Source organism: Athene noctua, chromosome 11 (genome assembly GCF_965140245.1).
Source record: "Athene noctua chromosome 11, bAthNoc1.hap1.1, whole genome shotgun sequence".
In the NCBI taxonomy this organism is placed as follows: domain Eukaryota; kingdom Metazoa; phylum Chordata; class Aves; order Strigiformes; family Strigidae; genus Athene; species Athene noctua.
In genome coordinates, this window is record NC_134047.1 from 18,088,126 (window position 1) to 18,113,347 (window position 25,222).

Below are 25,222 nucleotides of genomic sequence, written 5' to 3' on the forward strand. Positions count from 1 at the left end.
CTTTGATTCTTCTGCCATCGTGTGGCCAGTTAGGGGATGAGACCTGTCTTTGGAAAAATGCAATTGGCTTGCGATGTCTTAAACACGTTTTATGGATTTTTATGATATCTGGTGGAGTGGAAGTCAATGGAGATGTATCACTTCTCTTTAAGGTCCATCCCACCTCTTGACGAGTACTAGATATTTATCTTTAGTGTTGTGATGGCTTGCAGTACATCTTGTTAATCCAACTGTATAGATTGACAGCTAATTTATTTTAAGGGCATGACCAGCCTGTTGATTTACTGCTTGTGAAGCTCCTGCTCACATTGGGCAAGACGACTGGGGAAAGGGCACTTGCTGCTGACCACCACAGCTACTCACTTTCAAAGCATTTTTTTTTCCCCTGAGAACCATCCCAGAGCCATCACCATCTGAGAAAGTCTGAGTTCATGCTCAGGGCTGCTGCAGTCACAGCACTCTGCAGAGACTAGCAGGACTCTGTCCTTGCCCACAGATACATCGGTATGTGCTGGGAACCATTCCCTGCCTTCCTTGGGGGAATGACAAGGACAAGCTGACAATAGCATTTTTTTCCTTTCTCCTTCTTCCTAACGGGGCAGATCCTTCACTGATTCAGTGACAAATGTTGTTTCATAAGAACATTTTTACCAATAGATCCCAAGGCAGAATCCCTGTCTGTTCACATCTAAGACTTTCAAACCCACCCTGCAGTGGTCTTCACTTACCTTGACCAACAGGCATGGGATCAGGATTTTGCTTTCTGAAAACAGCCAAAGCCACACAAACATTGCATCTGGGAGTCCTACATATGGCCTTTAGCTGCCAACACCTCTAGGTATTCCTCATTGCCCCTCACCAGGGCAGGGTGTAGGCTTCGTCCTCCTCTAGCACCCATCTGCCTGGAGAAAGTAGGTCTTGGCCAGGAAGGGCCAGCGAGCCCTCGGCATGATGTCAAGGGTGTGACAAGGAAGGATTGCATCATACTTTGCAAAACACCCATGACAGAAGGAAGCCAATAACTGTTTGCAGAGGGGGTTGCATGGAGGCATGCCTCAGTACTTCCTTGGAGCCTGCAAGTCCCATTCCCCACGGGATCAGCATGGCGCAACAAGTACAGTGGAGAGCATCACGCAGTGCCAGTTTCCAAAGTCCTGCTTCGCAGCCTGTGCCAAAAACTTCTGCTTCGTACTTGTGAATTCCTCTGGAAAGTCGCAACCTGCAGCAGGGACCTCCCAGGGAGTGCTCTGAGCTTTCCCCCAGCCTTCCTGGGAAAAGGAAAGAAGAGGCAAGTTCAAAGCCTGCACTGAGCACAGAGTTGACTCAGCAGCAGCATCCACACTGCAGAGCCTGAAGCAAGGCGATCTGCACATGCTTTTCTCCACCCCAAGTCCATTTTAAATCAATTTATCACTCCACCAGCAGCTTTCTTTGCTAGAGCAGGGCACAGGGTTCAGATGCTGGTAGCTGCAAGCCTGTGCAGTGGTTGTACCTTGCAACCTATAAATATAAGCCCAGTAAAAAAGCCTACAGAATACCTACAAAACCATCCCCAAAACCTCTTCCTACAGCTGCACTTGGGTAGCAAGAAAAAGATTTAAATCACAGGCCAGGGATTTGGGCTAGAGTCTTGCTAAACCCAGCTGCACTGAGATATAAGTGCAGTTTAATAAGGTGAAAGTTCTCTCACAGGCAAGGCCTGAGTTCTGATTGCTGCAAAAGACTTTAAAATGAAAACTTTTGGCTAATAAATTGCCTCTTGATTCCACATCCAGTGATATACTGTAGCAAAAGCCTTTCTAATTAATACACTGATAGTCTTTCTCGAGAGGCACTTTCCCCTTTTAGTTGGAAATAACTTCTTTGAATATGCAGTGACTTAGAGAGTGATAATTTATGAAAGAGAAAGACTACCAATTTTAGTTAACAGAATTTCCCTTTTTAAAAACAAGCTTTTTATAAGAGGGGAAAAAAAAGCACAAATATATTTGGTACATGATGTGACAAATATATATACACCTCAGATTCTAGCACATTCCCTTGTGCCCTGAGACAAATATATCCATTAAATAAATTTGATTATAGCCTTCCTCCTCCTGACAGCAATAATGTCTCCAACAAGGCTCATTTAACCTAGAAAAGGGAATTTTCGTATTTTCTTAATTTCCAGTCCTTGTTATCTTCTCTTTCCCTGCAAAGTCTTAATAGCCTCTTTTGTAACAATCCAGAGAGTCTTGGGAAGTTACTCTCACCTAATTAAGCCTTATTTTTTCTAAGAATTCTGCAGAGTACATGACAGAAAACACTCCAGCTCTCCTTTTTAATGCAATACAACAGAGGATCTACAACTGATAACAAAAATCCGAAAGCAACCCTATGCAGTTATTCATTACTCAATATGTGCAGCCTCCAAGAGCTGGAGGGGGGCAAAATCTGCCCAATACCACATGCCAGCATTTTTCATCTCAATATTTTGAATGATCTCAAGGAAATCAGCTGTGCCCTAGTGTGCTTACCCAGAAAAAAAAAAATTGAAGTCTTTCCTAATGCTTCTTTTTCTGACTCAGCTAGGAAACTGCCACAAGAGCATGCTGGCACACAGCCCACCTGAGTCAGAGGGTAGGAGCTTCAAGCATGAGAAAGTGTACATAACAACCAACTTCTCAAGCTCAAAAGCACATCCACTCCAGGCTTTTATCAACTCAAATATCCATTCCAAGGTTTAAAATACACTAGCCTTACTCATATATATTTATTTAAGTATATACATACTGTAAGCAGCTTTTAGCAACAGTGTAATCTGAGAAAGAGGCCCACACCTTAGCACTGCCTGATCAGCACATTTGTGACACCTGCAGCCTTATCCCAAGGAATGGCAAAGTCAGGGAGCAGAGGCTGCTGCAGGGGAGGCAAGACAGTTTTTGCTTTTACCTTTGGTCCAGAACAGAGAGGGAAGAGCTGTATACAAAAGATTTTCACCATTCCAGGTTCCATCCCCAGGAAAGCCCCAGGCTTGCCCTAGCTGTATATATGCCCTACAACACGTGATGGGATTTAGAGAGAGACTGGAGGGGAATGAGGAACACCTGCAGGCACCCCACAAGATGTGACCCATTGCATTTGCCTTGCAAAACACCCATTAGCAAGGATCACTCTCATTTGCACTTAATTGCCTTTCGAGTCCTAAATCAATGTCCAATCTCCAGTGTATGGAAAGCTCTCTCAAAAACAACTTCCTGTAGTTTTTGGAGTTCTCTCAAAAACTACTTCTGTAATTTGGGGTTAGTGAAGGAGCGGACAAAGAACCATCACATTTTTCACAGTCACAAATCTCTGTCTCTGTTGTTTTCCCTCGTCAGGCCTGGCTGCTGCTGGGTCATGCCATCCTACAGCTCCCCAATATGTGGAGCACCCCAGGACTGGGGTCACCTTCCCTGTCCTGCCCCTCGGAGTGTGGGGCATCCTCACTGCTGGCGCGAGGAAGGCTGAGTCCCAAAGGATCTCTGCATCCAAAAGCTGGAAATGACCCACGGTGGCTCATACACCCCTAGAAAGGCTTGTCTAGGGGGAAAAATACACAATTGAGTTTTTATAAATAAAATATGACAGTGAGTGTCAATACTCACTCACACTTCTGCATCACCACTTTGCAACAAATGCAGCCGCAGCCTGGGCTGAGGCATCATGAAAATGCTTGTGGAAGCAGTAACCAGGTTTTGCCTAACCCAGTCCTCCGGAGACAGCTCCTCTGGAAACCTGAAAAGAAGGATGTGCTAGATAATATAAAAATACAGGAGAGATACCTATGCATCTTAACACTAGCTTGCCATGGGGGGAACCTCCTGCTCTGTCCACATTTGTGGCACAAGTTAAGGGCTCTAAGAGGGGCTCTCAGAGTCAATGTCTCCTTCCCCATCCTCTCCTGGGGGTAGAGAGGAGCAAGAAGGGGTTAAAAAATTAAAAAGTAGTTGCTGGCTAAGCCCAGACAGTGGGCAGAAAGCAAAGCATAAAGAAGTGGGCAAAAGCACAGCAGGGCCATGGGTGCGGGTGGAGGGGCCGCAGTCTCGCTGCATGGTCCCGTCTGCCAGGCTGTCCTCCAGGTCTTCCTGCTGTCTGGAAAACTTGATGTGTGTACACAGGAGCACTTGGCAGCTTTTTTACCACTGACCAAGCACTGCTCTTCCCACCCCACTTCTCAAAGGAGCAATAATCTCTCTCCCATCCTTCAAATTTCAGCCCATGCAATTAAATTTTGATAGTGATAACAGGCATCAGGAAAAAATCCTATTGTGCAAAGCAATGTATGAGGAGGTGGGACCAGCCATGCCCTAGTGTAGGTGTATGCCCACAGGCACTCGTTGAAACATCTCTTCATCTCCTCCTGGCACCAAACAAACCTTCACCAACTTTTGCAAAGCTCAGACAAGTGCAGCCTCCCTCCCTCCCTCCCTCTCTTCTTCAGGCTTAGAATGACACATGCCATGGACAGAGTCATGACAGGAGCTGCAGTTTGCCTGAAGAAACACCACTGAGGGGAAGTGGGCTGCAGACACGCAAAACTCACACACACTTCTGCATCACCACTTTACAACAAATGCAGCTGCAGCCCAGGCTGAGGCATCACAAAAATGCTCGTGGATAAGCAGGAACCAGGTTTTGCCTAACCCAGTCCTCCGGAGACAGCTCTTCTGGAAACCTGAAAAGAAGGATGTGCTAGATAATACAAAAATACTTAAATGCAAAGCACAGTTGCATCACCCAGCTGGCTCCAGTCCTCCCTGAAGAAAATGCTGTTGATAGCATTTACTTTCTGTATCAGTAGACAGAGGATGGGCCTCCCCGGGGCAGTTGCTGTTGCATTGCTTCGTGTTTCTTGGCATATTTGGAGTTCCAGTGCTTTCCAACAAACCCAAGATTCTTGGGAGGGTGCCACTCACCATCACCTCATTTTTGGGGATGTCTCCTCAAGGTAAGCACCGCTGCTGGGCACCACGCCTGGCCTCGGTGCACCCGCCAGCAGATTGGACACGCTGGGACCGGCCTGGGCAGAGCTGCACCTCACCGGGCTGGCAGCAGGCAGGGCCACCGAGGACCATACCTCCCAGAGACCTCCCCTTGCTGGTTATTCAGCTTTTGGGCTGTAAGATGAAGCAGGAGGAAAACGGTGGAAAAGGAGCTTTCCCCACCCTGCCTGCCCCAGGCGTGCACCCCCTGCTACAGCCCCTGCTTTTCATGCATGGCAGGAGCAACCTAGCCCATTACCTTATGGCATGAGTAACCATTAATTAATATGTTTTGGTTTGTGTCTGATCACATAGATCTCAAGATCTCATTTCTGAGATGTTTCTGTCTTGGAGATAGACCATTTTTAACATGCAGTTGTTGCTGCTCACTTCTTAAAGAAGATAAAAGTTGGATTCCTGATTGTAGTAGGGATCAGCTGCTCTACAGCCATGGAAACACCAGGATAAGGGAGTTTGATTTTCAAATATTTGAACTGCCTGTCTGCACCACTCACTTGAGATCGTTAGGGGAAAGTGCGTTAGATCAACCTAACCGGTTTCTTACAGCTGGCTCCCAGGGGAAGTTTCATTCAGCTGCCCAGCAGCACCAGCTGGACCAGTTCTGCCTCTGGACTTGTCTCACTGGGTCTCTTCTCCAGTTTTGTCACGCTGTGTCCCCACATGGCTGCTGACATCCGTGCTGAGGAGCCACACTGCCGGGAGCCGCAGGGAACACCAGAGGCAGTTGGCTGCCGGACGCTCCCAAACCCGCTCAGCTCCCGCTCCCCACACAATTTTGGAGCTGCAGCGAGCGAGGCTCAGTCCCAGCATGGCCATGGGCTGGCCTGGGGTGCCAGCAACAACTGCCTCTTCCCAGACCCAGTGGGTGTGTGAGAAGGAGATGTTTAGAGAGGATAAAGTTTTAATGTTTCTCTCCCCATGGCCCCGCTGACATCCGTGACCCCTGTGGAAGGAGCCTGGCTGGCAGCCTGGGCTGGCCCCCGCGGGGATGCACATGGACCCAACCCACCCCGGGAGAAGGGGCTCCGCCAAAGGCACAGGTCCCCACTTTGCCCTCCCACATCGCCCACAGCACCAGCACCCACAGGGATCTCCACCAGACAGAGACAAGTTTACTAAAAGTGCTGTATTTACAGGCCAGTATTAATTTGTGCTCTTGTTATTTACAATTTATTTACAGTTAATCCCAATAGTCACTGACAGTTGAATCTGGCAGACAGAACTTTACAGCGGACTGGCAAGGCAGAGGAGCGAGAGTTTCCTTTCTTTTCAGCCCTACTGAGGGAAGGGCTTTAGTGATTTTTCTTCCCTGGACCACAAAGGCATCGCCTGTTAATCAGAGATGACTCATGCTGTTGGAGCTGTGGAGAAAAAAACTGCTGCACTCCTGACTTCACGTAAAGTTTTTCCAGGGCCGACGGTTGGTTTCCCTGCTTGAGCACCCAGACAGAGCCAGGCAGCACGAGCTCTCCGGCACGGCCCAGTCCCCGCGACACCACAGCTTTGCCAGACACGATGTATGTCACAGACGGGTTGTGTTGGGATGCAGATGCCGCTCGTTATCCTGTCTCAGAACTGAGCTGAACACAGATCAGGGACTGCCTGGGGCTTCAGGGTGCCAGTCTGTCAGTGACATGGGAGGATTCGGTGTCACCTGCAGGTCACCACTGTCCTTCCTGGGAGGATGGCAGGATCAGGAGGAATGATCCTGGGGAAAGAGCCTCCGGCAGCCTCCACCACCAGCTGCCACTGAACTAAACCTTCACTGACAGGCTGCAAAGATGCTCAGACAGCACGGGCATCACCCTCCTCCACTGTGTGAGGGAGCTCCTGACAGCCCTGCCAGAGGTGGCTGGGGGCCGGGTGAAGCTCTTCTGCAGACCATCCTGTGACTGTCTTCCCATCTTCACTAGCAAGAAATGAGACTGGTCCAGGCAGCAGCCAGGGACTGAATGAGGGGCCAAGTCAGGCCCTGACCTGTGAAGACAGCTTGCCTGGTCATAGGGCAATTCAAGAGACAGGCTTTTCCTCTGGGTATTTGCTCTGATCTTCCTCTCTTCCACAGACTCTGTTGGATTCAGAACGAGTCTTTCACAGAATACTAACACGGGGTCAGCAAATGGCTGGCAATTCCCTTTTCAAGTGGGTTTGCAGCCCCGCTGCCAGAGAGACATCTTACAAAGGGACTTTTGGCTCGCTCCTGCAGATCACTGGTTTTCAAGCCATGCAGAGGACAACGATGCTGTTCATGCCCCAGGACTTGTTGCCCAGGACTGCCAGCCCTGGCCAAGCACCCCAGAAACCCTGCATGAGTGTGTGTTCCACTGTCACTGCAGTCTGTGGTCCCCTGGGACCACACATCCCCTGGGACGTGCCTTCCCTGCTCAGGGGGCGATGGCAGACGGCTGCTTCCTCTGCTCCTGCCTCATCTTCAGAGCCAGTATTGCCTGGCGGTACAAGTCTGGGGAGGAAGGGAAGTGGTCAGGCACTAACACAGGGGCCAGCCAGTGCTGAGTGGGGGCTGCAAAGACACCCCAGGCTCCAGCACAGTGCACTCGTGTGGCCTCCCTGCACCCCACCAGAAGGCAGCAGCATCTGCCTTCCCCACAGCCCCCACCTTGCCCTGCAGCAGCACTTTCTTGTGCCTGTCCCCACATCGAGCACCCCATGGCCAAGGGCTCCTGCACAGCTCACACCCCGCTGCCAGCAGGCCAGACCCCCTGGTGCTTTTCAGCAAAATTTGACCTGGGAAATACTAACCAAAGGTGCTTGAGACCTCCTCACGCTGCTGCTCCAGAGCAGGCTCCTGGTTCTTGATTTTATTCTTGATTTTCCTCTTCTTTTTCTTTTTCATGCCCTGCGCTGGATGAAGAAATACAAAATTTCAGGCACCGCATCTGAGCAAGGACATGTTTGTCACCAAACCAGTGGAGAGGACTGCTGCTGGTGGGTCTGCAGTCCTCCATCACCTCCATGCATCAGCCCCTGCGGAGATGCTCAGAGATGCTCCTCATTCCTGGACAGACCCCCAGGACCCTGCTCTGCTCTCAGCCAACCTGCAAGCAAAACTAACGGAGATAACGGGACCGGTGGTCTGGCACATCGCTACGTTGCTGGGTCTCAAAACCACACCATAGAGTGGCTCCAGACCTCCCAATGTGCCGGTGGTGGCAGCAGCTCCCCGCAGCCCCCTCTCACCTGGCTGGGGGGTGGCTGTCCCGGTGGGCACCGTCTCCTCCTGCCCGACCCTGTTGAGGGGCAGCAGCCCCCCAGCAGCCCCAGCTCGGTTGTCACCCCCTCCTCCTGATCCCTCTGGCTCCTCGGCTGGACTTGGCTGCCCCGAGCTCTTCTTCCTCACCTTCACCTTCCTCTTCCTCCTCCCGGGGCCCTTTGTGCCCTCCTCCTGGGAAGGGTAAGAGGGATGAGGTGACAGGACCCTCCTCCATCCTGCCCCATCCCGGGAGGGGTGTCACTCACCAGGGGCAGGAGGCGGCGGATGGGCCGCAGCGGCCGGTACTCCTCGGTCTTCCCCGCGGCGTCCTGGGCATCCTCCTCGGGGGGCGGCGGGTCCCTGGCGGGGCGAGAGCAGGGCGGGGGATCGGGGGGAGCCCCGGGGGACGTGGGGGAAGGGGGACGGGGACACGCACCCACCTGCGGGCGGGCGGGCGGCCGCGGGCTGCCCTGGGCCCGGCGGCGGGCGGCGGGGCGGCGGCGGGCGGCGGCACCGGGGCGGTGCGGAGCAGCCAGCGCAGCCCCTGAAGGGTGGCTCGGGCCGGGCCGGCGGAGGGGCCCCGCTTGGCAGCACAGGGCTCCTGCAGAGCGAGGGGCAGGGTCAGCCCGGCGGGGAGCGGGGCGCGGGGCTCGGCGGGCAGCGGGGTCCGGCGGGGGACCCCCGCACTCACGATGCGGCACGGCGAGCGGTTCTCGTTGACCAGCCGCTCCAGGGACAGGCGCTCGATCAGCTCGCAGGGCAGCAGGGCGGCCGCCGCGTCTTGCTTGTTGGCCAGCCTGGGGCCCGGGGAGGAGAGCGGAGGGCGGCCGTCACCCTGGCCTCTGGGCGCCCCGCTGCACGCCAGCGGGGGAGGCTGGATGCTTTCTCCCAGCCTGGCTGCGATTAGGTAAAGCATTACCCCCCCCCGCCTCCCCCCCCAGCCCCTCTCCCAGCTCTCGATCACCACTGGGGTCCCCATGTCCCAGCATATCCCCGCAGCAGCCCGGCCACGTGCCCCACAACCCCAGCAACAAGTTCCCACTCCCCCCCACCCGCCACCCCAAACCTGACAAGTCACATCCCAGGGACTCGGCCTTACAGTAAGATCGGCTTCCCAGAGATGTCGGGATGGCTCAGGACGCGGCTCAGGACCTTGCGGGCCTCCTCCATCCGCGCCAGGTCACTGGAGTCCAGGACGAAGAGGAGCCCGTGGGCTGCGCTGTAGTGGCTGCGCCAGGCGCTGCGGGAGCGCTGGCCCCCGGGCAGGTCCACCAGCGTCACCTCGAACCTGTCCACCCGCAGGCGGGTCTGGCCGGGCTGCCCCACAGGCAGCGCCTCGCCGCCCAGCGCTGCGTGGGGGAGAGGGCAGAGAGCTGGCGCAGGGAGCCCGGGAGCATCCCTGCCGTGTGTCCCCCCTCCTCCCCCAGTCACGTCCCGCTCCCAGCGCTGCCCAGGCCACAGCCGGTGCCCTGCACACTTCCCCCAGCACAGCTGCTGTTATTTCAAGGGTCTCGGTCCTTCAAGGCTCGAGCACTTGGTTGCAAAGGTCGATAAAGCTGCTGCCTCCAGCCGAGGCCGGCTCTGGGGCTGTGCTGCTCCTCACCTCTCTCTATGTCCATGATGACGGAGGTTTTCCCCGCATTGTCCAGCCCCAGGACGAGGAGGGTCACCTTCCTGGGGAGTGACAACAGGGGGTGAGCATCCCCAGGAAAGGCTGTGCTGCCTGGGGAGCGGTGACCACTGCTGGCCCCAGTGCTCCCACACAAGACACCCTGTGCGTGGTGATTGTGCCTGGGCCAGGAGAGGGGCAGGATGGTGTCACAGGCTCTGGCAGAGCTGGGGGTGAGAGCAAACAGTCCCAGGTGCCCAGGAGAGGGAGATGAGGGCATGCACAGGCACCCGGAGCCAGCCCTGCACCGCGGGACAGCCGCAATGTGGGGCCTTCAATGTGCTTCCCACGGCAAGGATTTCTTTTCATGTCATATAGGATTAAGCAATGATATGCACAGTCCAAAAAGGTTGTTCCTTATATGCAACCAGTTAATGATTGCTCTTGGTGTCCTTCCTTGTCAGTCAGTTATGGGGATACACAGCTAGGGAGAGGTAGCAAGGATATTTTACGAGCTTCTGCTTGGACTCAGGAGGTTTTTCCTGTTGCTAAACAGTCCTATTTGGTCTCCAGTGACGTGCTCCACCAAAGCCACGCACAGAACTTTTGCCCTGTGCTTGACAAGCCATGGTAGTAATTAGCAGCATTGTTTTCTTCCTAAACCATACAGACCAGGCTGTGTGGGCAGGGCGGCTGCACCTCCCACACGACGGGACACATCCTGGCTGGTAGGAGAGGGCCATAAACACCCCTGCCGCCCGCAGAGTCTGCCCAGGCGGGTGCAGTGCCATTCCCAGGGAATGAACCCGGAATGCCTCCCAACACAGGCAAACACGGCAGGTGTTTCAGTTCATCCTCCTCAGCTTTCTTGGAGAGCTGCTGACTTTGCACAGGGGGAATCCCGCCGGGAGTGTTCCTGCAGGCCACCCCTGCCTGCCACGCTCCCCTGCCTGCCCAGCTCCTGCCTGCTGGAGGGGTGGCGAGGCCCTGCCCTGCGGTTTGGGGACGGTTCCTGCAATGGGCGCCTCTCTCCTAGTGTTACCACACCAGTGCCCTCACTGATAAACCCGTAGGTAAATGTTGTGCCCTGCAGAGATCCCCAAGGGACGGGCACGGGGACCTACCTGATGGGCTCCTGTATGGCCTGCAGCCACGACCAGCAGTGGGAGAAGAGGTGGAACATGCTCGGCAGCCCCGCGCGGAGGGATGGCCTCTCTTCGGCACCTACAAAGTGAGCAGCCCGGCCTGTCTCTGTGCTTCGTCCTCCTGCCTGGGCTTTCTCCCCATGGCAGGAAGCATCTCCCCTCATGGTGGGGAGCTGCTGCCTCCAGCCTGGTGCACACAAGCCAAGCCTGGGGACAAACCCCAGCCCCGTGGGCAATACCCCTCGGGCACGGACCCCCCAGCCGGACCCTGCCCCAGCAGCCCCTCCTTGCATGGCAGGAGTGCCAGTCAGGCTCTCACCCGCTCGTCCCCACTGCGTGGCCCCTGCTCACATCCCCTTTTCCTAGCAGCTGCTTAAATCTAATCTGGATTTAAATTACTTACTCCTCACAACCTCCTTAATCCTGGTGGGTCGGCCCAGGCGGGTGGCCTCTGGGACATGGAGTGCTGCAGGGCAGCTCGCCATGCTGGGCAGCAGGACATGGCACTGCATTACCCGCACAGCTCTGGGCAGCCTCGTGCTTCCATCGCTGGCTTAAATGACTTGTGGTGGGAACATCACCTGACAGCCCACGTGGGGTTTCCAGCTGAATTAGTGTCTCCTCTAAGGAACTGCGTCTCTGGCTCCTCGCTGCCTAGTCTCTGTGTAGATGTTTCTCTGCAGCCCCTGCAGAGTGCTCATGGCTCTGCTGCCCGCCCTGGGGTCCCCTCTGCACGGGGCTGGGGGACATCACCACTCACTGATTGTATTTCACGGCCTGATGAGGCATCCCCTGAGCAGCAGCAGGTCCTGTGCTGCTTGAAACCAAAATATCAACCAGCCTGAGCAGGCACCTGTCTGGGAGCAGGGAGGTGGTGGGGACCTGTGGACAATGGTGCAGGGAGTGAAGCCAAAAAAAACCCCAACTCCTTGATCTGCAACCCTGAAGCTCTTATCTTGCTCCTCAGGTTTCCTGCTGCTTTCCCCAGCCGGGGCTGCCCTCCCTGGCACGCTGCCACTGTTATGTGCAAAGGAGAAGAGGCCACACGGGGATGTCTGAGCTGCAGGAGCTGTGCGTGGGTGGGTCTGGAGGAACAAGGACATGAGACCCTCCAAAAGCTCACGGGGGACCAAACAGAGATCCCGCTGGCTCACACAGGTCCGTGCCGAACTACCAGTGCCAGCAGCACTACCTTGGTCAGCTGAGACCCAGCCATGAGCCGAGGATGCTGAGATGCTGCCAGGTGTCCCACAGCTCCGGGATGGCCCCAGAGGTGCAAGCCCAGGCTGGGTATGGCCTCTCTCTCCAACCCTGCATACTGCTGGAATGTTGGCCCCCCTCCCCTGGGCAAGGGAGTTGCCCTGGAGCCATGCCACGGGCCTGGAGCCATGTGTGGTTAATGATTGATGGAGGGAGTTTCCATACTGATATCACAGCCACTTGAAACAATATTTGGGGTGACTGTTTACCCCCATGTCGCTGGTGGTGGGGCAGTGCCTGCACCTCAGCTGCCTTAGCCTGGCCCAGGGAGAGAGCCCTGTCCCCAGCCCGATGGCTTTTCCCGGTTCCTCCTGTGTCTGTGCCGGCAGCCTGCTGGGACCAGCGGCAGCACCAGGTTTGCAGGCAGCAAGGGGCTGGCGAAATGACCATGAGTGCTATAAATAAGGAAGCACCACGTGGCAGGCAGCCCTGGATGCAGTGGCATGGCCTCCTTGAGGGGCAGCAAGACCTGGTCTCCCTCCGACACCTATGGATTTCCAGAGATCTCTGAGCACTTGGGCCCTGCTGCTTTTGACACAAATGTCTAAAATCCTCAGCCAAACCATCGCCGTTGACAGGGAAACTCCCTGGGTGCCTGAGGCAGCTCCAGGTTGCCCCTCCTGATGCACATGTATGGCTGGGAAAACCTCAAAAACCACCTCAAAACTGGTGAAACCCACACGCGACTCCAGAGAGGCGGTGTGAGGGCCAAGCCCAGATCGATGGGCATTTTGCCGGGCCTGGGCTCAGGTTACAGAGCAGGCAGCTGGCCTTTCGCCTGTGTAGCCGACCGGCCAGGGTGCAGGCAGAGCCCCCCTGCCAGCGCTGCGAGGACCCCCCCGGGCAGTGCCAGTGGAGACCCGCAGCAGCCGTCCAGGTTTCCTTGGTGACTGTTGCCAGGTGAGAAACTCTAAGGCAGAATTTATTATCTTGGTGGATAACTGGAGATGTTCCTCGCCGGAGCTGCTACTGGACTGTGTCCTAGCACTGTGCTGGGCTGGACCCTCTAGTGCCACTGGTGCCAGTGGGAGCCCCCGAGGGAGGGCTGTGCCCAGGGCACTGGTGCTGCTTGGCCCCTGGCATCACTTCCCGGAAGGCGGCACGTGTTTTGGGTTTATTTTTGCCCACTGGAGTGTCACAGGCGAGGGAAGGAGGCGAAATCACAGGGACCGCGGAGAAGCGCAGATGGACGCGGGCTGGCGGGCTGCCCTGCCTCGCCTTCCCTAGACCCCGTGAGTACGCGCCCAAGCCAGCATCGGGCACACTGGGACCCCCGCCTGAGACCCCTGGGGTGAGGAGCAGAGTTGGGGGGACGGCAGTGGCAGGGCTGGGGAGCTTGCACATGGGGAATGACAGCTTGCAAGGGAAAGCAGTGGGCAGTGCAGAGCTATAGGGGCTGCCTATAGCATGTACTGAGAGCACTGAGCTGGGTTGTCACCAAAACTGAGGTGACAACAAGGACCAGACCTGGTGGAACTATTTGCAGGCTCTCCTGCTTTGCTTGGAACCGCATCGTCTCTGCCCAAAAAGGCATCCATGACAGGGCGAAGACATGCACAGGCTTTGGGGAGGGACTCATCTTTCTATTTAACGCATCAGACGACGGCAGCAGCACACCGAGGTGGTAGATATGCAAATAGCCGCATCGTCCCTTTAAATCCCAGCACGGCTCTGGTGGCTTATGATGACCCCAGATCATACGAGCTCCTAAATCCCCAGAGCTAATTACAGGCGAACGCCCCGTGGTCAGGCTGGAAACACAAGATAATTACAGCCTGTGCCACGGAGACCTGGTGGTGGTGAACTGGGGCACCGGGGATGTTTGCTGGTGGGCTGGCGTGGCGGCAGGGAGGGGGTCGGTTTGCACCGTGGCCTCCATGCCGGCACAAAGGGCAGAGGCCGTGGTGCAAACCGGCTGTGCTCACCACCACCAGGCCAGCAACCATTTTGTGAGCTATTTTGGGCAAGGGAGGTTGTTTTTCTGGAGCATTCTTTGCTCCCCTGCCACCGGCACCACCACCCTGCAGTAGACGCAGCAGCAGGGGAGAAGCGTGCAGGGAGATGGTTGCTTTTCACCCCACTTCTGACTGGGTGCTTCCCAGCCAGAGCAAACACAAATTCCCAGCAGAGGCTTGGACTGGAGCGCAAGCTCCTCTGCTGGGATTTGCTCTGCTCCCTGCTGTGTGGGGAAGCTGCCAGCTCGCTCCCGCACAGTGCACGTGGCTCTGCAATGCCCCTGCCGTGGGTATAAGCCCTACCCGGGCTCCTGCAGTGGTTTTGCTGAGAGGGTTACAGTGCTCCTGCTGCTTCCCTGCAGCAAAGCATGGGGAAAGGAGAGTGTAAACCATCCCTCCTGCCTGCCAGGATGCCTGGGCACGCGCAGTCGCAGCCTGGCTGGGTTAGCACACTGCCAGGGTGCCAGGACTGTATACTCTTACAGCAGGTGGGACCAAGGAAATCAGTCAATTAAAAAGAATTTTAACCCTTCCTGCTTCACCTGCTGCCTGAGCTGGGGCTATAGCCAAAGAGGCATGACTTCAAAATGTGCAATTGTCACAAAGACCTATAAATGCACCCGAAGAAGGTAACTGTTTTCTTGTTAAAGGATTTTGGCTGTGAGGCAGCAGTGGTGTGGCCCATGCCAGAGGAGCACCCTGGCTCTGGCCTCACCTAGCCTGGCAGTGGGCTCAGCACAGCCTCTAGCCTGCAGCGAGGGATGACGTCCTCAGGGCAGACACGGGTTTTTCTCCCAGCAGTATAAGGGAGCGAAGCTGGATGGGGAAGTGGAGCGGCAAAAGCAATCTCATGATGAAGCAAATGGAAAAAATATTTCCCCAACCAGAAAGTATTCCACAGACTGCTGGGACAGGAAAAAATACAGCTGAGTTATTGAGACAGCAATGCAAAATCCAAACAGTTTAGCTTGTGAGAACCAGTCATTTGCAAAGCTATTTCCAAACTAAGTAAAAAGTTCCCAGCTCACAGATTCCTGGGAGCCTCCCAGCTGCCAGCCCTGCCGGTCAGGGCAGCGTGGCTCTGTGTCCCCGGCTTGCTGCCTGCCAAGCTGGGGAATGCAGCATGATTTCCCCTTCACCCAGCACACGGGGTCTTTTGGGGGATCAACGCATCCCCACCATCGCTCCATGCAGTATCAGCTGAGTATTTAGTCCTCAGCACGAAGCGGGGAGGTTTCAGATCCCAAAGGGCAGCATGGGGGGAGCAGAGCACGGCCGTCCCCACAGCCCGAGCAGCTGCCTCCACCTCTGTGTGCAGGGCTATATTTGGGAAGACACAGCATGCACTTGGCATGTCCCAGCGAGCGCCCTGGGAGCGGCGTCCACTCCGGGTCCTAGTGCGGTGGCAGTGCCCTGGGCAGAGGAGAGGAGAGCTTGCGGGGGCATGCCAGCAGCTCTCCCCGCCTGGGTTCTTTAAGGGCTTTGACACGGAGCAGCCTGCCACTTCCAAGCGCCTTTTTTTTTTCTCCTTTTACAGGAGCTGAGCTGCCAGGCAGGCATGTGTAAAGCAGACATGGCTATTTTCAGAGTGACAGCCGGTGAGGGAGCCTGCTCCCACCCCATACAGCCCAGGCTCTCACACACAAATGCCCTCGCTCATCCACAGGTGTGCAAGGGGCTGGAAAAACTGCACAGCAAACCCCACGTTTCACACGGCAGGCAGCCACCACAGCCATGGCCCTGTGTTCAAAGTGCATTGTGCGAACACTGGGATTAAAAAAATAATGAAGGCTGGGATTAAGAAAATAATGAAGCTGGGATGGCCTCCAGGACAGGGCAGGCATTTGTGGGAACGGGAGGACTGACATCCATCCGCACATGGATGCCCTGGGCATCCCCGGGTTGGGGGAGACTCCTGAATGCTGGTGCCTGCAGCAAGGCACAGGGCCACCCTTGTGCAAAGAAAACAGCATTCTCTCCTTCCTTCTTCCTTTCTCTCCTATTCCAGCTCCTGACAGTGAGGTCTGCAAAACACATGAGCTTCTAGGTGCTGCTGTAACAGAAGTCACCTGCAACCCATCTAGACCCCCTTGCTTTCCTAAGCAGTCCTAGAGATGCCAGCACAGCCCCCCTCTGTTTGGCACCATAGGTTTAACCCAGCGGGCACTTCCATGACAGCTTCATACATGTTGGATGTCACTTCACCCATCCAGACCACAGCTCCACAGCCCAGGGGCTGCTCTGGCAGGGCTCAGAGCGAGGGTCGGCCAGCAGCTGCCTGCTCTGCTGGCCCAGAATCCAGCCACTGCACATGAGAACACCAGGGTGGGATGTCCCCAGTGCCTGGGCAGGCCCTCCCGGCTTGCTGCAGCTCTAGGTCAGCCGGCGGCTCTGTGACAGCCGTGTCACGGGGTGTCTGTGCAGCCCGAGCCATGCTGGGTTTGCAGGCAGAGGCGCAGGCGTTGAGCCGGCAGGCACAGGGAGTGGCGAAGGCCGCGGGGGCAGGATTGCTCGCTGATGCTATCTGTGACACAGATCGCTTTTACGGTCTGCTGTTTACAGGGCTGAGCTGTGGACAGGTAGGGTTAGGCTTGAGGGGTGACTCACAGCATGAACCAGAAAACAACCCACTGCCTCTCCGTGCTTGGGTCAGAAAATGGGATAATAACCGGTGTGGGAAGCACTGTGAAGCTTCATCCCTCCATTCCCCTGATGTCTGCCAGGGCTTCTGACATGGGATTGGAATTCTTGACTGCTTAAACAATTACTCTTAAGTATTTCATCATGAAGCAGGGGAAGATGAAATTAAAAATACGATGAGTCGGAGCCCAGGCATTGCTCAGCCGAGAGCTTGGTGACCTGCCAGACTCCTGGGGGATGCTTTTAATTTGGATAAATGGAAGTTGCATAAATGGTATAAATTGCAAGTTGCTCTTGCTGCTAATACAGAGGTGTGGACGCAGTTGGCAGCGCCACACGATGTGCCGTCTCCGGCTGTGCGCCCAGCCGGGGGCAGCCATGGCCCGTGCACAGCTCCCACCCAGGGCGTCCTCCGGAGCCACTCAGCTGGCGAGCAGGCTCCTTATCTTGGACGCTGCTTCCTTTGCACTTTGCCCTGCTAGGCTTTTTTTGGAGAGGCTGTTTTCCAAAAACAGCTTGAAAATATGTAACTATCATACCAGAGCTGAGCGGTCACACGTAGGTCTCCCATCACAGCCGGTTGGGCCAGTCCGTGTGAGCTCATGGTGTTTGTGGCTTCCCGAAGCAGCTGTTCAGCTTTGGAAGGAAAAGCGCTGAGCAGCTGCAGAGGCTGGGATTGCTTCTGTGCAGGAGCTGCTGTTGGGGGAGACACAGCCTCCAAGGTCTCAGGCGGTTTTATTCCCAGCTCTGCCGCTGATAAGCTCGATAGCCCTGGTAATGCTTCCAGCCTGGTAAAATGGGGAAAAGTGGATTTGGTGCTGGGGTTTCATGCTTTTGGCTTGCATGTGGCCAGGCAAGCGATGGATACAGCATCCTTGCCATTAGTGTGGGCACCTCCTTGTGAGTTGGCCTGGCTGCCAAGGGATGAACACCGAGTGTCTTTTCAAAGTTACCTAAGACTTCCTGGTCTGCCTAAACCAGGGAAAACTGGCCGACCTCAAACACTCCTTGCCTTGTCCCATCCCTCCCAGCCAGCCGGCGTGTGCCCAGGCTGAACTGAGTAATCTGGCAGGCAGCGCGTGCTCAGGAGAGACAGCGCGTGTGCAGCACCGCGCCGGCAGCTGCCTGCGCTCGCCCTGCTGCTCGTGGGGGACAGGCAGAGCTGGTGCTGGGGGCCACCGCACGGGCAGAGCAGGGAGCCCCATGGCCACTGATGTGCGAAGCAACCCAGCCAGCCTCACGTTCCCACCGCTGTGCTGGTGATGGAGGCGTGGAGCTCAGCTGGCCTCCCTGGGCCTGGACCGCAGGTGGGGCAGACAGGAGGGGATGTGGGGTGGCACAGCGGGCTCAGCGATGGGATGTCTGGCTCTGTTGGCAACTTCGTACATCCTATCGCCTTCAAGGTGATGGGAAAAGCATCACGTTGCTCAGCTGTGGGCCGAGGTGGTCTTCACTGTCTCCTACCTGGAAGTAAGAGCATCAACGGTGAAGGAGCCACATCTCTGTAACATCCAAACTAAATCTTGAGGCCAGCCCTGCACCACACACCAGCTACCTGCCCGACACAAAGGGGTGTCCCTGATACAGCTGTACTTGCAAGATAACAAAAATCTCCCTGCCTTCGCAACACCCTTCCTCCCCTGTGCTGCCCCACAAAGTGCTGGCCCACAGGCTGGTGGGTGTCCTGGCCCAGCCCCAAGCACCCTTCCCTGGGGCTGGAGCTCAGGGTCGGCCCCTGGAGCTGGGGCGGGAGCGGGTGCAGGCAGCACTCTGGCAGATGGCTGGCAAAAGGCACAGGCCTGGCTGCGGGCAGGGCTGGCACCCACACTGGCATCCCCTCCCCATCCCTGGGGATGCCTGACACCTCTCCCCTGGAGGGGACTCCCCCCATATTGCCGGACCTTGGGGTGCTTGTAGCTGCCAGAGCTCAGTTGGGCCAGGACATGGTGGAGAGGTCCCAGGGAGGACCCCAGAGGTGCGGGGGCACACAGGGTGTAGTATGGGGGCTGGCAGAGCTATGGCTGGTGGAGTGAGGGGGTCCCAGGGTGGGGGCTACCGGGGGATCCTGGGCTGCCAGGGGGGGTCCTGGCCACATTGGGGGCATCCTGGGGTGGGGGTTCCCAGCAGAGATGGGGAGTCTTGGGTGGAAGATCCAGGGCAAAGAAGGGGGTTCTGTTGGGGCAGGGGTGCAGGTGGGGCTGTACTGGAGCGGGGGACTCTACCCAGGTGGGAACCTGGGGGTGGTGTCCAGTGTCCAGGCGCGGGGGGATGGTGGGCACGGCCGGGATGCCTGGCCGGGAGACCCCGGGACGGAGGGTCGGGGTCCGGAGGGGTGTCCCGCCCCCTGTACCCGTCGGCGCGGGCCCGCAGCGCTACCGGTGCGTCCCGCCCCGTCCCCGCCGGGACACGGCGCGGCTCGGCGGGACCGGGCCAGGGCCGCCCGTCGGGGCGCCGTTTGGCGGGGGAGCCCCGCTCCGCCCCGCCCCGCCCCGCTCCGCCCCGCAGCGCGGCTCTTCTCTCCGCTGCAGCCCGGGATGGCGCCGCGGCGGGGCTGAGCGGCCGGGCCGGGCCGGGCCGGGCCGGGGCCGGGATGGACGGCCCGAGCGGGGGCTGCCCGCCCGCCGCCACGGCCGCCCCGTCGAGGGCGAAGCTGCCGCTCGGCATCGTCTTCTCGACGGCGCTTTTCTGCGGGGAGGGGGCGGCGGCCGCCGTCCTCTGCCTCTCCTACGGCCACTCCGACGACCGCTTCTGGCTGGCGCTCACCGTCTTCTTCGTGCTCTGCCCCTCCGTCCTGGTGCAGCTCACCCTCATCTTCATCCACCGCGACCTCAGCCGCGACCGCCCCCTCGTCCTGCTCATGCACCTGCTCCAGCTCGGGCCCATCATCAGGTGAGCGCGGTGGGGACGTGGGGACCCCCGGGCAAAGACGTGGGGACCCCCCGGCAGGTCCCGCGGGCACCGGGCACGGCGGGGCGCTCCGGGCACTGGCTGTCAGCACAAACCTGTCTGTGCAGCCAAGCCCGGTGTGTCCAGAGCTGCTCCTGCCTGCTCCCCGACACCCCCTCCCCGCTCCTCCCCCGGGGGACACGGCTGCTCCCGGCCCGCGGGGGTCTCCTGCTTGGCCACCCCTCCCCAGCGATGCCGCGATCCTGCCGGGGGGGTGCTGCCCGCTGGGCCCCCGCTGCTGGCAGGACTCTGCTCTCCCAGCCTGTTGCCTCTCAGGTGCTGAGAAGGTTCTTCACAGGGTCGCTTTCTGCTGCCAGCGTCTCACTCTGCCTTTGGGTTTGCCATCGCTTGGCTTAGGGAGCACAGATGCAAATCCCAGCTGGGGTGCTTGAGGGTGGATAGGAACAGGGGTCCTGCCCCCCAGAAAAGGCCCCCAGGCCCCATGGGGCATGGAGGTGAGGAGCTGGGTGCAGGAGCAGGGCTGGGGGGAGCTGGGGGGCCACCAGACCGTGCTGGGGGAGAGGAGGGTGAGGGTGTGGATATTGCACAAGCCAGAGAGCTGCTGATCTCTCACTCCTTGGGAATGTTGCGGGGCCTCCCCGGGCTGCCATCACCCTGGCCACCAGTGAGAATGCAAAGGGGGTGCAGCGGGGGGCTCCTTCCCCAAGGGCATGCCGGCAGCCATGCCTTGGGGTGCGCTGTACCCACAGCGCTGCAAAACCACCACGGCCTGCACCGCTTCCTCCATCACCGGAAGCAAGCAGAGAGCTGGGGGTGTTCTCATCACCACATTTCATCTTCGGAGGTGACCGGGGAGCCCCACCTCGGCGCCACCAGCCATTGGAAGGGCTGCGGGTCCCTGACAGTGCCGCAGGTCTCATCGCACCAACTGTGGCTCTCTGAGATGGAGATAACGGTGCTTGGCCGCTTGGCCAGCCAGAGCTGCTTGGGGCGGGGGGGCTGTGTCAGTCAGCTCCTCAGGCTGGGGATGGAGCCCAGCCTGCTGAGGAGGGCACCAGGAGCCAGCTGGGACTGCCCTTGAAGCTAGGCCTTTTGGATGAAACCATTTTCCCGTTAAGAGTTTGCAGTGAGCCATGAGTGCTGGCCTGATCTGGCAAGAATTTATCCAAAAACCTCATCCCATTTGGGTCTGAAACAGAGAAACTTCTGCTGTCCTAATGAGCGCTCATAAATAATTACGTCCTGTTAGTCCCAGAGCCAGCTTGTCCCTGAGCGGGAGCCAAGCCTGTTGGATGGGTCCTCGTCTGCTGATGGCCTCTGGCCCACACACACCCACCTCACGGCTGCGTGCGGAGGGGCTGGGGGTCCCGCTGGCCTTGCAGTGGGAAGCAGCGTGGGAGAAACCCACCTCCCTTGCCTGCTCGTGAGGGTTTTATCGGAAGCTCTGTTTTATCTGCCTGTCACACCCGGCTTCACCCTGCGCTCCCCTTCCTGCTGTCCTCACCAAGAAGGAAGCGCAGAAGCCTTCTGCTCACAAGGAGAGATCAAAGACGATATCAGAAAGTTTCTCTTGCCTCTGCTTAGAGGAAGAGATGTTTTTTGTGCCAGTGGGGAAAACAGAACCAGAGGGCGATTAACCCCTTCCCTTATCTCTCGCTCCCAGCAGAACTACAGTTTCCACATGCGGCAGCTGTTGCCCCCCCTTGCTGGGGCAGTTGTTGTCCCTCTGCCCCACACGCTTCACCCTGAGTGCTGGAGCAGAGGAGCAGCCACCGGGCATCCTCGCGGTCCTGGTGTCACCTTGCCCTCATCCTGACCTCCCGGGGCCAGGGACTGCCCGCAGCACTTCGAACAGTTGCCCAAATCAGCTGAGGTGCACACGGCAGGAGCAGAATCTGGCCGGCACCGGGTGAGGATGGGCTGGAGGTGTCGAGGGGCAGCGGGGAGGCTGGCAGGGTGATGGTTGCCATGTCCCCCCAGGTGTATGGAGGCACTGGTGGTGTACTGCTGGTCGGGGAAGGAGGAGGAGCCCTACGTCACCATCACCCGTAAGCGGCGGCTGCGGAAAGGCTACGAGGTGGAGATGGAGCAGGAGGTGGGACACTCGGTGCGCCGGCTGGCCACGCACCGCAACGCTTTCAAGCGCATGGCGGTCATCCAGGCCTTCCTGGGCTCCACCCCGCAGCTCACCCTCCAGCTCTACATCAGTGTCCTGGAGAAGTACGTCCCCACTGCCCGAGGTAAGGATGTCTGCCCCGTGGGCTCCCCTGAGGCCACACGTGCCAGTGTGGCATCTGAATGAAGCTTTGGGGGGGTTGCTGGGGGTGCCGGCTGCCACTGGACTCCCCTGAACTTGGAGCATAACCTGCAGAGATTGGGCACTCACCTGTCTCCTGGTTTGCTTTTCCCACTCCCAGCGCTCTGCTTTCCAGCTTGCAGTTGAGGCTGGTTAGAGTGGGAAGAGCTGGCTGTGACCGAGGTGCCAGGCTCTGCTCCCAGCCCCAGTGCCCTATGGAGCCCTGCCACCCACCTGGTGCCCTGTCCCATAAAGATGCCATGCCCCTGCCCCAGGCTGCTCCAGTCTGCGTTAGTTACTGTTTTTTTTCCAGCTACAGGCCCTGGCTTCCTCACAGTCCCTCCGTCAGATCTATTTCTGTGCCTTTCCCAACAGCTGGAGCTCCCAGCCCAGCGCTCCCACTCCCAGGCTCCCTCGCCTGCTCGTGGGGTGTTTATGTGTTCGGGGGCTGGATGTGACAGAACGAGCTTTTAGAACCCGCTTCGGCATGCTGCCGAGCCGGGTGTGCAGGAGTGCTCTCGCACCTTCCTGACTGTAATGCCCAGAGAAGGAGCTTCCTCTGCTGACCCACTCTCCTGGCCGCGCTGGGAGCTCACACCTTGCCCTCTGTGCCCATGGCAGGCCCATGGAAAGGGGAACACAGGAGATGCCCCATAGAAACCCCCTCCTTGGCCACAGTCCCCCATGAGAGCGTTTTGGGGAGTGGGAGCAGCAGGGGGAGGGTGAGCCCCAGCTCTCCTCCAGCAGTAGATGTGGGAAGTGAATCCCAGTTTATACATTTTGGGTGATTCCCTCGCAGCTCAGGTGTCAGCTCAGCCCTGTAGCTCGCAGCTGCCGGCACGACCAGCCACACACTTCCCTTTATCTGTGTCACAGTTTTCCGGTTGCGCTGAATGTGAGCAGCTGCTGATGTTCCCTATGAATGACCTTGGCCTTGCAGCCCCCTGCAGCAGACAGAGGTGGCTCTTGAGATGCTTCTGGGGTGAATGGTGGGCTACAGTGGTGTGGCTCTTGGCCCAGGTGAGGGCAGAGGGATGCTCACAGCACACACCATGTCCCACTCCCCCTTGAGCAGCATTTTGTGCAGAGGTCAGGGGGGTTGGTGCCTGGTTCAAGCACAGGAGTGACCCTAGTTTGACAAAGGTTTCAGGTTTATTAGCGTAGAGAGAAAATCTGGGAGCAGAGCCTCCTGCTGCCTTCAGCTCCCCGCACAGCCGCCCCATCGTGGGGTCTGTCACCACCAACCACAAGCTGTCCCAGCAGTGCTCACACTGAGCCTCCTGCTGTAAGCCCTGTTGCTTGGCACCCCACGTTTCACACTCAGGGTTGTCACCCCACGCTTCACACACGGGGTTGGGACCCCACATTTTGCACCTGGGGCAGTAGAGGCCGAGCACACAGCCCAGGTCCTGACACTGGAACTGGGTTCCCTGGCCTGACTTCCCTGACCTCTCCCTCTGCAGCCGTCCTCATGGGCATCTGTCTGGTGTCGGTCACCTATGGGGCACTCGTCTGCAATATCCTGGCCATCCAGGTCAAGTACGATGACTACAAGGTCCAGCTGCGGCCGCTGGCCTTCCTTTGTATCGTGCTGTGGCGCAGCCTGGAGATCTCCACCCGTGTGGCCGTCCTCGTGCTCTTCAGCACCGTCTTCAAGCACTGGATCATCCCCATCGCCCTGGCCAACCTGCTGGTGGTCTTCTTCTTGCCCTGGGTGCAGTTCTGGCGGAGTGGCACCCGCCTGCCCGACAACATCGAGAAGAATTTCAGCCGGGTGGGCACAGTGGTGGTGCTCTGCGCCTTCACCCTCCTCTACGCCAGCATCAACATGTTCTGCTGGTCGGCCGTGCAGCTCAAGCTGGCTGACCGGGACCTCATTGACAAGTCACAGAACTGGGGCCGCCTGGCTGTGTACTACGTGGCCCGGCTGGCGGAGAACACGGCCCTTGTCATCCTCTGGTACTTTTTTAAGACAGATGTCTATGAGAACATCTGCACCCCACTGCTGGTGGTGCAGCTGCTCCTTGGCTACTGCCTGGGCATCTACTTCATGCTTCTCTTCTTCCAGTACCTGCACCCCTGCCGCCAACTTTTCCGGCACAACGTTGCCGACTACCTGCACTGCGTCTGCTGCCGCCAGCACCGGCCAGGGACCCCTCTGCGCCTCCAGGCGCCCCACGAGCCTGGCGTGAGGCACAGCATCGTCTGAGGAATGGCCAGCACGGGGCTCCTCCAGCTGGCTACAGACATGGGGATGGGCAGCGCTGGGCTGCATCAGCAGCCAGAGGGGGCTCACGGCTCCAGGCAGGAGCTGCCTGGCCTGGCCGCGGGTCCCGGTGGGTCCCTGCAGTGACAGGGGGACAGGAGTGTGCCAGCCTTGCCTGGGACTCCACACACGGACACGAAGGACTTATGGGGTGCCCAAACCGCCTGCCGCTGCGAGCCGGCTGCTGTGTGGTGCACAGCCCCTGGGGTGCCCCGGACACCCCCCCCATCTGCCCTCTACGGTATATACAGTGACCTTGGGACCACAGGTGCCGGTGGGACTGTTTTAAGCAGTAAAAGAAACTTTGCTGTGGCTGCGTGTCCGGGTGCTGGCGGGTGGCCGGTGACTCACACGGAGGGTGGGGATCGTCCCGGCAGGGCTGGCATGGGTGCGCACACCCACTGCCCACGTAGCCCTCGCGCTTATGGGCACCGAGCTGGGGCTGCACCAGCGGGAAATGGGGATTGGTGGGAGCCCCACAATGGAGCCGGTAAAATGCAGGAGCATGGCGGGAGGGGGGCCAGCCTCGTCCTGCACCTCTGTCAGCCATGGCTGTGGGCCAGGACCAACCCAGCTTGCCATCAAGGAGCAATCCTGCCCAACCTGTTCCTCCAGGCTCGAGGCCCTGGCACTGGTTCCTGTTCCCAGCAGGAGCGCTGGGCACCGCTGAGGGCAGGCAGAAGAGGAAGGGTGGCTGGCAGAGCAGCAGGGATGCTGAAGGGACCCAGGCATTCTGACCCAAATCAGGAGTGTGACCATCACCGATTTGTGGGGTCAGCTCAGTTTGGAGGGTGCTGGGTGCCAGGCTGAGGGTGTGCAGCACCCCTGGGATGCCCACGGAGGTGCAGCACTGCTGGTACTCACTCTTAAGTCACCTGCCCTGGAGTGGATCCATGGGACAGGTCCTGG

The 25,222-nt window shown here is 58.0% G+C and overlaps 2 protein-coding genes across 3 annotated transcripts; one reads left to right on the forward strand and one right to left on the reverse strand.

The window, feature by feature from the left end:
* Window positions 1-6,153: 6,153 nt before the first annotated feature.
* Window positions 6,154-11,359, reverse strand: ARL13A (ARF like GTPase 13A). Of its 2 annotated transcripts, XM_074915107.1 has the most exons (10): window positions 11,309-11,359; window positions 10,969-11,068; window positions 9,839-9,909; window positions 9,335-9,584; window positions 8,927-9,032; window positions 8,676-8,836; window positions 8,502-8,595; window positions 8,223-8,427; window positions 7,785-7,886; window positions 6,154-7,485 (listed from the first exon to the last, which is right to left on the reverse strand). In XM_074915107.1, exons 2-10 carry the CDS (start codon window positions 11,025-11,027, stop codon window positions 7,409-7,411), a joined length of 1,125 nt encoding a protein of 374 aa, XP_074771208.1. In that variant the 5' UTR covers window positions 11,028-11,068; window positions 11,309-11,359; the 3' UTR covers window positions 6,154-7,408. The 2 variants fall into 2 exon arrangements, with proteins under 2 accessions (XP_074771208.1, XP_074771207.1); XM_074915106.1 differs by lacking the exon at window positions 11,309-11,359 and having other exon boundaries at window positions 10,969-11,301.
* Window positions 11,360-13,231: 1,872 nt separating this feature from the next.
* On the forward strand, window positions 13,232-24,619 carry XKRX (XK related X-linked). Its single transcript, XM_074915016.1, has 4 exons — window positions 13,232-13,481; window positions 19,373-19,733; window positions 21,732-21,991; window positions 23,511-24,619. The coding sequence occupies exons 2-4, from the start codon at window positions 19,435-19,437 to the stop codon at window positions 24,254-24,256; spliced, it is 1,305 nt and encodes a 434-aa protein (XP_074771117.1). The 5' UTR covers window positions 13,232-13,481; window positions 19,373-19,434; the 3' UTR covers window positions 24,257-24,619.
* The last annotated feature ends 603 nt before the right edge of the window (window positions 24,620-25,222 follow it).

Coding starts and splice junctions, on each gene's coding strand:
- ARL13A (XM_074915106.1), bottom strand. CDS start 11,282: ATGCAAGGAGGGGCTGCTGGGGCAGGGTCCGGCTGGGGGGTCCGTGCC. Junction 9,033..9,334: donor TCTGGGAAGCCGATCTTACT/GTAAGGCCGAGT, acceptor CCCGGGCCCCAG/GCTGGCCAACAAGCAAGACG. Junction 8,428..8,501: donor TCCGCCGCCTCCTGCCCCTG/GTGAGTGACACC, acceptor TACCCTTCCCAG/GAGGAGGGCACAAAGGGCCC.
- XKRX (XM_074915016.1), top strand. CDS start 19,435: ATGGACGGCCCGAGCGGGGGCTGCCCGCCCGCCGCCACGGCCGCCCCG. Junction 19,734..21,731: donor CAGCTCGGGCCCATCATCAG/GTGAGCGCGGTG, acceptor ATGTCCCCCCAG/GTGTATGGAGGCACTGGTGG. Junction 21,992..23,510: donor GTACGTCCCCACTGCCCGAG/GTAAGGATGTCT, acceptor CTCCCTCTGCAG/CCGTCCTCATGGGCATCTGT.